The sequence below is a fragment of the Solenopsis invicta genome, chromosome 11 (assembly GCF_016802725.1).
Source record: "Solenopsis invicta isolate M01_SB chromosome 11, UNIL_Sinv_3.0, whole genome shotgun sequence".
Classification (NCBI taxonomy): Eukaryota; Metazoa; Arthropoda; class Insecta; order Hymenoptera; family Formicidae; genus Solenopsis; species Solenopsis invicta.
In genome coordinates, this window is record NC_052674.1 from 5580287 (window position 1) to 5591447 (window position 11161).

The 11161-nt window shown below is 30.1% G+C and overlaps 2 protein-coding genes across 2 annotated transcripts; one reads left to right on the forward strand and one right to left on the reverse strand.

Annotated features, from left to right (window-relative positions):
• Positions 1–3013: 3013 nt before the first annotated feature.
• Positions 3014–8964, forward strand: LOC105196614 (structural maintenance of chromosomes protein 5). Its single transcript, XM_026138819.2, has 14 exons — positions 3014–3282; positions 3424–3751; positions 4162–4500; positions 4583–4711; positions 4802–5009; positions 5376–5507; positions 5607–6131; positions 6210–6339; positions 6434–6680; positions 6769–7176; positions 7272–7499; positions 7969–8148; positions 8242–8337; positions 8409–8964. Exons 1-14 carry the CDS (start codon positions 3236–3238, stop codon positions 8535–8537), a joined length of 3126 nt encoding a protein of 1041 aa, XP_025994604.1. The 5' UTR covers positions 3014–3235; the 3' UTR covers positions 8538–8964.
• LOC105196613 (small lysine-rich protein 1) lies at positions 8725–9638 on the reverse strand. The gene is made up of 2 exons (XM_011162631.3): positions 9355–9638; positions 8725–9277 (listed from the first exon to the last, which is right to left on the reverse strand). The coding sequence occupies exon 2, from the start codon at positions 9258–9260 to the stop codon at positions 8994–8996; it is 267 nt and encodes an 88-aa protein (XP_011160933.1). The 5' UTR covers positions 9261–9277; positions 9355–9638; the 3' UTR covers positions 8725–8993.
• Positions 9639–11161: the final 1523 nt, after the last annotated feature.

The following is an 11161-nucleotide window of genomic DNA, read 5'->3' on the forward strand; positions in this document are numbered from 1 at the left end:
ATAGCATACACGCTCACACGTATAATACATTCTCTCTTGGGACTTGCAATTTTTTTATTAAAAAAAAGTAGTGACAATGAAAGACATTTGTTTTAAATTGACATTGCGTTTAAGTAATGTTCGAATTCTGTAAATTCTACTTCTGCTAACAATGAGCTAGATTAGTATTATTGCAGACAGATCATTTTAGTATTATCTTAATTTTAATATTCAAAACTCAAGTGACTTTTTCTGTAATTGTATGATTAAGAAATATCGAAAGATACAATAAAATAAATTTATTTTAAAGTTGCATTTAAAAAATTCTCTAATCTGGAACTTTGAATAAAATTTTAGCAAAATCCGGAAATTCCTTTAAAAGTCTTTTAGAAAATTTGAATAAACACCGTGATCAACAAGCATGATGTAACGTGTAACCAGAACAACATAAAACAGAAGTAAAAAACACTGATTCGAGTAGCACGTGTCGATTGACTTAAGAAAAAAGTAAGACAAATAAAGCATATGTGTATGTGTATATACGTATAGTATTTATATATATGTATGTATAAATATATGCTATATGTATGTGCAGTTGTGTTTTAGGTGCAGAGGTCTGTTCTTTTTACATCTGAACTTGCACTGTTTTTCTTTCCTCTTTTTCTCACTTACGTGAAGAAGAAGAGAAGACAGATAAATGCAGTACTCGAAGTTCAGCTAAAAAGAACACATCTCAAGTATATGCCAGTGATATTAAAAAGTAAATACTTTCTCCGACTAAAAGAAGATGATGGATTCTCACACTGAAGCTGCATTCCAATATATATTGTCAGTACTGAAAATTTATAATTTACGTCACGTATACTATAAATTTTTAATACTGTAGTGGAATTCTGAACTTTGACAATAGTGTCATCGTTGCATTCTCATTGCGCAGCTGTTTCACCGCATATTCATGTATGTACAGTCGTAATACCTGCGTAATGATTCCGATACTGTCGTTAAGTATTCCCAGTAGCAAGCTGACGTTATTTGTCGTCATATTGACGTCAAAATGTCAAAGATATTTATGTTGACATTAAAATGACGACAAAAAAACGTCAGCTTGCTATCTGAGATGGTGTAGAGCGAATTGAAAAAAATAGAATATTTTTTATTAATTTTAAAAAATTGATAAATAATGTGTCTATATTTTCAAAATATGTTTTTATTGAACAAATGTGTTTTCTACTAAAAAAAGTAAGATACAAAATTCGGATAAATAAAAATAAATCATAATAGCACTCTAAATAAATGCGCATACTTACCCAGTAGCCATGATTCATCCCCGAGAAATTATCTGAACTTAAATTATATTTTTTGAGGAATTACAGAATTCCGCTATTTACAGTGAGTTTCAGAACGCAGTTTAAAGAGAAGCGCGCTGATCGCACATGTATGTAACGATATCTCGTTTGTATGAGTATCCTTTCCATTTTCTTTGCGCAACCGCGTTCAGTCCAGAATACTGTAGAATGCTCTATAATCTCTAGAAGTCTAGACCAATCTAAACCTGTTCGTGTTGCTTACACTTCTTGCACTTAGATTCTTCACTTTCTCACTCTCTCTTCGACGCCCGAACATATATTTATCTCGTTTTAAGTGCAAACGTTTTTAAAGTTTTCAAGCAATACAATCAGTGATGGGATATGGGAGGGAAATTCCCTATTTTGAGGGATCTTTTTGGCGTAAAGGGAAAAAGGGATTTTTTTTCTAATATTGCAGTTTGGAATTTCTAGAGTAGTCACTTGGTTTTAGTTTTTCTGACGAATTATTAAAAATATGCTGTTTTTATAAGTTTACACAAAACACTTTTCTATACTAAAATTGACCGCGTTCGGCAGACTCAATAGTTGTAAGTTTTCCGTTGAGTATTATTTGTTAATTGGTTGGTTCTAAAAGTAAAAACCAATCACATTTGATTGCTACTAAGCGGTTTGTTCTACTGAACATAGTCATCGAATCGTTATCGTTTGTATCGATTTCATAAAAAATCGAAGGCAAAAGGATCGATCTTTCGCAAAATTGATTCTTTTCTGGCAATCTTTACGGTCTATACTCTACACTCCACATAGTCGCAGCAAAGTAAATTCACTTGTTATTTCGTGTGATACCAAAGCAGTCTATGGTCCCAGGTCCATGTGCACAGAATTAATTTAATATGTAAGTACACCCAAGGACTTTGATTCTGTCCATGGGGAAATTTTCCAAACTGAGAAGTCGCTATCTTTCTACATACTTACAATTTATGATTAACGTAATGACCAATAAGCTCTAGTCATTACATTAATAACTCAATCATAAACTGCGAGTATGTAGAAAGTGGTGACTTTTCAGTTTAGAAAATTTCCCCATGGACAGAATCAAATTCCATAGGTGTATAGTCGTGAGCTAAAAGGTTGCAACACATTTTCTTCGATGGTTTTTGGAATGTAAACTTGCTCATCGGTAGGCGAACGTAATTGGTTGGATCCACAGGTAAGAACCAATGACGTTCACCGTTCGATGAGCAAGTCTACATTTCAAAAACAATCGAAGAAAATGTGTTGCAACCTTTTAGCTCACGACTGTTGTACATATATTTTCTATTAAATAAAATTGTAAAAATGTTTTATTGTGTTTTATGTTTTCTTAAACATAGCTTATCTCTATGTATCGCCGTTGTACAGCATTTTTTTTATCATTAAAACAGTAATTTTTTGTTATCATTTTGCGTTTTGACTTTTACAGAAACTCATTAGGTCTGTTTATTTTTGCAGCTAAAGTGAGACAAATATATATTTGGACGTTGAAGAAACAGAAACTAAAGATCTTAAGTGTAAAAGTAATGCGAACAAACCTAATAATATGATGAATTTTAATAGTGACAACAAAGAATTACTATTTTAATGGTATACATACATAATAACTTTAAATTTACCGCTCAGAGGGAATTTCATGGTCAAAGTGGGAAATTATTACACCGATAGAGGGAGGTTGCGTTTGCCTCATATACCAACACTGAATACGATCAAATCCTTTGTTTAACGTATTGGCGGTACTTCTACGCGAGAAATGAATAACAGTGCAAACTGGATAATAGAAAAAAATCGGTTATTTTATTTCAGACTCAGCTAATGCTTCCATTGTTATCGACGTGTTTCATTTATTGTGATCAGCAATATTTGCATCCTTTTTATCTAAAATACGACGTTGTTGAGAAATTTAACCTATCAAGATGAGCGAAATCGGAATTATTACGTGCATATATCTGGAAAATTTTGTGTAAGTGAAAAAAAACATTAATTTTAATATTCCATAAGATTATAATATTTTTATCACACATCTTAACGTGTCCAATGTTATTAAATAACATATATAATTTATAAATTAATATATGTTTCTAATCTATTTTTCTTTTAACAGGACTTATGATAAGATAACAGTGAAACCTGGAAGATATCTCAATGTGATCATTGGACCTAATGGTTCTGGCAAGTCCACTATAGTCTCCGCTATAGTTCTTGGCTTAGGAGGCAAACCCAATATCATTGGGAGGGCGATACATGTAGGAGAATATGTGAAGTATGGAAAGGATACAGCAAAAATAGAAATTCATCTGAAAAGTGATTCTAGACAGGATTCTATTATAATGAGGACTTTTACTAAGGAAGGAAAGTCCACATGGATGATTAATGGTGTTCAAACATCTGCAAAAGCTGTCCAAGAATTTACATCCAAGCTTAATATTCAGGTATATATTTGTCTTACATTTATATTTTTAGTCTTTTCTTCTTAAAAAATTTTATATTGAATTTATTTCATAGCACCTTCAATTTATTAAATAGTTATTTACCATAAAACTTTTTAAACTTGTATCATAACCTTTCTTTAATTCCTCAAAAAAAGATATACCAATAAGGATATATAAGAGCATACTAACTAATATTTGTGTAACTTCTAACAAAATATATTTTTGTTTTTTATTTTTATCGATAATTGATCTTATATTAACTTTATATTAACTTTAATCTAAATTTAAATTATTCTTTTCCTAATTTTAAAATTTAGAAAAAAATAAAGAATAAGTTAAATTGAGATTCAACCTGAATGATATTGATAGAAATGTACTTTATTTATCACTTTAAACTATTTTTTTTGCAGGTTGATAATCTTTGTCAGTTCTTGCCCCAAGATAAAGTACAAGATTTCTCAAAAATGGATGCTCAAGCACTATTGGAAAATACAGAAAGGTCTGTTGGAGATCCAAAACTTCTTGAGTATCATATAAAATTGAAGGAGCAAAGAAACACTTTTAAGCAATTAGAGATTGAAATGAACAATACAAAACGATTACTAGAATCTAAAGTTCAGAAGCGTGATGGACTACAACAAACAGTTGCAACGATAAAGGAGAAAAAGTTAATAAAGAAAAAGATTGCAACATTGAAACAAAAAAAAGCATGGATGCTATATGATCAAGTACGGAGGAAGTTAGTAGAGGTATACAAAAAATTAATTTTGTAAACTATTAAATGATATTTTTCTTTATTGCTTTTTTTATACTGTACATATGTTTATATAGTCAAAGAAAACTAGAGATAAAGCTGTAAAAGAAATGCAATCAATAGATGCACAACTGAATCCGTTAAATAAAAAGGTTGAAAAACTGAAGTCTGATATGACAAAGTTAAAAAATTCATTAAATGATCACGTGAGTATAATGCATGAAATAAAGATACTGCTAAAAAATCAAGTTATTGATCAAGTAGTATATTACATCAATCTTTTTGTATATTTTCAGAACAAAAAAGTTGAGGCTAAGAATACCAAATCTAGAAATTTAATAAATGAGATTCTTCAGTGTGAAAATAGGATTAAAGATGCCGAAAATACCTGTTCTCGAAAGATTCAAATGGAACAAAATCGAGATCAAGAGATTAATCTCGCACAGCAACAAAAAAGCAAACTGGAAAATGACTTTGCTCTTACGATTGAAGAATTTGGATCAGGTTTGGAATTAATGATTTGATTTAATTTAAATGAGCATAATAGTAACAGTAATGAAAATGGTTAAGATTATATCAGTCTCTATACATCATATCAGTTCCTATCATTTAAATCTAAAGAGTTTCTCTGTCTGCTAAGTTGTCAGTACACACACACACACACACACACACACACACACACACACACACATATATATATATATTTTTTTTAAATTTATTAAATAAAGTTAATAAAAGTTTAATTTTTTAACCAACTTCCAAAATGGAATAAAAGTTGGGTTCATACCTGGAACTCAGTGATTATAAGTCAACTATTTTTGCATAATACTACATGTGTCATCTAGTAATATAGTATTTCATATATTTTAGAGGAAAGTTTAACGCAACAATTGAAAAATATAGCCATCAATATGGAGGAACATAGAAAAAAAATTAATAATCTTACTACTAAACAGATATCATTGAAGCACGAAGATGAAAATATTAGCCGTGAAATAAGAGGTATGTATTGAAAAATAAATATGCATATTATATATTTATCATTGTTATTTTTATTTATTTATTTGCTGTTAAATAAACTAATTAAAATTATAATTGTAGGTGTACAAACAGAACTCCAGGCTCTTAATATTGATGTAAAACGATTAGAACTATTAAAACAAAGAGACATGAACACATATAAAGCTGTACTATGGTTAAAAGATAATCAGAACAAATTTTCATCAATAATATACGAACCCATGTTACTTAATATTAACGTAAAAGAGACTTCATACGCCAAATATTTAGAAACCATAATACCATTTCGAGATTTAATCGCATTCACATGCGAAGACAAACAAGATATGAATTTGCTATTGAAGTATTTGAGGGACCAACAGAAGCTGCAGGTTAATGTAGTACATTCCGATCCAATGAAAAGAATATCTATGCAACCAAATATACCGATAGAGAACGTTCAGAAATTTGGCTTCAAGCATTATTTAGCAGATCTCATTGAAGCACCACCTTCCATAATAAAATATCTGATCTCGATGTATCGTTTACATACTATTCCTGTCGGGACTAATGAAGTTGAGAATAATACAAATTACATACCACAAAATTTAACTTGTTATTTTAGTGGTGAGTACATATTTTAGTTAAATTTTGCAAATTTCAGAGATTTCTTATAGATTCAATAAAAAAAATTTGTTTTTACAGAAAACAATATTTACTCCGTAAGTACGTCTAAATATACGAATGAAATGTCGACTAGAATATCACGGGTCCGTGGAAATGGAATGCTATCTATTATTTTGGATAAATCTAAGTTACAGAAACTCCAAGAAAGGTACGTAAATTAAATAAATTTGAATGTGTGTGTATGGGGGGGAGGGGGGAGGGGAGGTGATATCATTAATATTTTATATTAACTGTTATTATAGATTACAACATTTGCAAGAAAAAAAGAATCAAATTGCGATTTATATTAAAGAGACAGAAGCTAAAATAAACGAGGAAACTAAAGCTTTAGACGAGTATAGAGCCAGCAGGAATAAATATCAACAAAATATTCAACACATTCAAGCGTTAAAAAGTAGAATACACATAGCTGCAGATAAAATTAAGCAGATGGAAATGGACCGGATGAATATTGATGATATAAAAAAAGCGTGCACCAAAGACATTAAGGTCTTTTTCTTCTTTTTTAATAATGCAGTTATTTATTTTTAAAAATTTATGTCGAACAAAATATATATATTTAATCAATTATTTGCAGACTGTTATAAAGAAGCAATTAAAAATGTATAAAGAATATAATGAGGTACTATTAGAATGTTTTAATTGCAATATAGGCCATGTAGAGGTCAAATTTGCACTAGCATTATTGCAACAAACTTTAATAATCAAAGAAAACGATGTTGAAGAGTTAAAAGATAAATTTAAAACGGCAGAGAAGTTATTTAAACAACACGATGAAGAATTTCAGCCCTTAAAGAAAGAGGCTGAAAGATTGTACAATGAGGCATTGGTACTCACAGATAACCTTAATCCACAAGATGATGCGTTTAAACCTTTCAATAAAGCTTTTGAAAAATTACCAGCTACTATACCTGAAATAAATAATGAATTAAAAACTGCTCAAGCAAAAGTTTTTTGTATGGCGAAGAACGTGGACGCCGAGGATGTAAGTATGGCATGATGGAAAATTATAATTATTTTTTAGCATGCTGTCAATTATTGACACAATGCAGAAATTAAATATTTTGTTTATATTTTTAGATATTGCGAGAATATGAAGAAATACAAACTGCTATTCAAAACTTAACTGAATTTACCAAGAAAAAGAGTAACAAAATCGAGCAAATAACAAAGGAGATTGAGAAATTAAAAGAAAAGTGGCTACAACCATTGGAGCAACTAGTTGAAAAGATAAACTCAAATTTTAGTTCTTACTTTTTCGCGATGGACTGTGCTGGTGAAGTTACACTCTCACATGGTGAAAATGTCGTAAGTGTAAACGCGCGATGCGATAAACAAAAAGTATCGAACTGGTAACATACCTCGAAAACAAGTTATTTAAAAAAAAGGATTTTATACAAAAGTCTGTTGTATGATGGGAAACAAATAATGATGAAATTTATTTTTGAAAAAAAAATCAATTTTTTAAAGTTTAAGGTTATCTCTATTTTTTTAATGGAATTATAATTTTTTTACATATTGTTTAAATTATGTTTTATATAAAAATATTTAAATAAAATTTCGAAAAATCAATACAAGATTTTTTTCTGACATATTCCGACATAAAATATTTTATAAATTATTGATAACTCTAATATTTTTATATGTAGAATAATTAAAGAAAGCATATGTAAAACAAAAATAATTTGGATATTTTGTTTTCGAGATATTTTATTTTTTGTTCACTTTATACATAAGAATTCTTTCATTCTTAATAACTCAATAAAAATGTTTTCAGCTGGATTTTGATCAGTATGGTCTAAAAATAAAAGTAAAATTCCGTGATGCGGACGAATTACAAGAATTAACGAGACATTTTCAAAGCGGTGGCGAAAGAACGGTAACCACTGCCATTTATATGATAGCGTTACAAGAATTATCACGCGTACCATTCCGCTGTGTTGATGAAATTAATCAGGTATGATATATCTAAAGCAAATAGGACATATGTTATTTATGTATCGCTGTTAATTTTTAGAACTTGACATAACTTTTTATTTTATTTTATTAGGGCATGGACGCGGTGAATGAGAAACGAGTTTTCGATTTACTCGTCAAAATGACAGGAAGACCGGGCAGCTCTCAGTACTTTCTACTTACACCGAAAGTAAGCATAACAAAAACAATAATAATTTTTTATTATGTTCATAATTTTCATTAATCTTGTTCTTTTAACAGCTACTGCCAAATTTAACGTATACAGAGACAGTGACGGTACATTGTGTATTTAACGGATCAGTTAAATCGGATGACGAAGAGTTTATATTTGATATAGAAGAATATTGCAACTCCCTTAATTCTGATTAATATTCACTTCAGTACTCGTATTTTTCTTCTATTAATTAATCAAATGGTTAATAGAAGAAAAAAATTCATGTTTTGTTCCTTATGTAAATACGAAGACGTAACGAGTTATAGAAATTTATTTTAGTTTTGCTTGTTAACTACAGAATTTAAATACACAAATATTTAATTTTAATTTTATATATAGATATAGCTAGAATATGCTCAAGCTTTATTATTTTTATAAAACGTAGGGAACAATAGGAATTAAAGATATTCTAATAAGATAAATATATTTTTGCTAGCATTTTGTAAATTATGCTGATTCTTAATAAGTAGTATTAAGTGTTGATATAATAGCATTAAGATAAACCTTGACAATTCACTTAATATATGCTTTATATAGATATATGTATTACATTAAAACCATTTCTAAGATATTTTAAAAGTATATGGTTTCAGATTCGCGCAACTAAGTATTTATTTCTTCCTCTTTCCTTTCTTCTTCTGAGCATCTGGCCATGGGAAACCTCGACACTTGAGTACATCCATGATGTTGTGACATGTGTAATAAGCATTTTCCATCACTTCCTCGTTAAAGACGTCCATGGCAAATCGTGCTTTTCCTCCGCTTCTTTTCGATTTCTTTGATCCTTTACTTTTGCCATTACCTTTACTGCTTTTTCCATTATTTTTTCCATTTGTCTTTGTACCAGTCTTCTTCTTACCTTTACCTCCCGTCGCCATTGTTATCCGATTAGTACCTTTAGAAACAAATCAATATTAAATTGTGATAATTTATTGATAATGAAAATCCGTTTTATAAATATATATCACTCACTGTTGACTTTATTGCTAAATTATTAATGTTTAAATTCGTTTGACCAATTTCCTTTCACCACATTTTCGTCGCGTTCTCGTGGTAAAAAGCCGAACCGGAATAAGTAACTCACGCGTTACCATATCAACTCGTAACAGTTATATCAATAAATTCCTCGATCGCTTAACTTTTAAAAATTAAAGCTATGCGGAACAGGATGTTCACATAACTTGAATGTCAACTTTTATGTAATAAACAAAGGCTGCGTTCCGATATACACTGCAAGTACTGAAAATCTATAGTTCACGTTACGTATACTATAGATTTTCAGTACTGGCAGTGAATTTCGGAACGCAGCCAGAATATTCAGCTGTGGTAACTTGGTTTTTGCATAATTTATTTTTGAAAATAAATTTATCTTAGATAACATTCCTGGGTTATCTTACTGTGAAAAAAAAGTCGGCGATTTCAGAAGATACAAACCAAGTACAGAAGGTACACGAGTACGTGTTTTGTAGAAAAGATCACACAATTGGAAAACCGGATCATAAGACGTCTTAAGTTTCAAAAGTGATCTTAAAAAAGTAATAAAAAAAGAAAAAGTAGTCTTTTAAAAGTCTTATGACCCGATTTTAGACTTGATCTAGACTTCGTTTGCGACATTGTTCTTAATAGTATTTTCTAAAGTTAACTTAAAAAGAAATTGCTGAAAAAAATGTTTGTCGTGATAAATCGTTGGGAGGTAACAGGATTTTAAAACAAATATTTTTTTTGTGATTATTAAATTTTTATTGAGCTGCAGTCATGCGAGAAGTTTGTTATAGCGATATTTTCGTCACACGTAGGAAATCGCCTTGAGTCGCCGACCTCTGAGTTCGCGAGTGTGCTTGGCCTTAAACGTGCCGCTGAACGCAGACCTCGAGAAATGAAATTTGCAAGGTTGGACCCAGGCTGTTATGTGATATTTTTTGTCAAGATACCGCAGACGTCGATGAGATCACAATTTAAACGTAGAAATCTATCCCACGTCAAGAAGTTTTAAAGTTTGCTCTTGAAAAAAAAGTTGATAAACTTGCTTCAATAAATTGATTACTGATCAGTAACTGATGATATTTTATCAGTTAACAGATGAAATATAATCAGTTACTGATGAGTAATCAGTTTATTGAAACAAGTTTATCAACTTTTTTTTCAAGGGTGAAGCATCGTTTTCAAAAGTTTACACACTTTTTTATTTTATTTAAATTAAATTCGATTTTAGTTACAGCTTGAATACGTTTCTCATTAATGCTACTTTAACAAATGAAGTAAAAGCATTATTAGCTGCATTCAGCAAAAAGAAAACTACTTTGCGACTTTGTAAGATTCTTTAATAGGATTAGTTTTTGCTCTTAGTTTCTCTAAACATGTAAGCCAACCATGTTAAAAAATTTTACAACAGTTACGAAGCTGCTTTTTCTGGTGAACACAACCATCAGCTGCATTTAGCAGAAAAAGCAACTTTCCAACTGTGTAAAACTCTTTAATAAAATTGTTTCTTGTTTAATTGCTCATGAGTTTAAATAAATTATCATATTTAAATCATATTTCAAAATAACAATTGCAAAGCTACTTTGTTTGCTGAATGCATCCATTAAATGCCTGCCAGCTTCAGGAGAACCACCAATACATCCCGGACATTACCGCGAATTCTCATCGCCAAAAATATCCTAAGTACATAAATAATATGACCAATAAAAAATATCAAATATGGATGTAAATAATAGCAATGATTTCGACAAAACCCCGACTAACTTGATCGATGATTGAAGAGGTATTCTGATCTAGA

What these genes read in the sequence shown, in the direction of transcription:
- LOC105196613 (XM_011162631.3), bottom strand. Translation starts at nt 9,260, where the DNA reads ATGGCGACGGGAGGTAAAGGTAAGAAGAAGACTGGTACAAAGACAAAT.
- LOC105196614 (XM_026138819.2), top strand. Translation starts at nt 3,236, where the DNA reads ATGAGCGAAATCGGAATTATTACGTGCATATATCTGGAAAATTTTGT. An exon ending in AAAATTCATTAAATGATCAC is followed by an intron (nt 4,712 to 4,801) that starts GTGAGTATAATG and finishes GTATATTTTCAG; the next exon opens with AACAAAAAAGTTGAGGCTAA. An exon ending in TATTAGCCGTGAAATAAGAG is followed by an intron (nt 5,508 to 5,606) that starts GTATGTATTGAA and finishes TTATAATTGTAG; the next exon opens with GTGTACAAACAGAACTCCAG.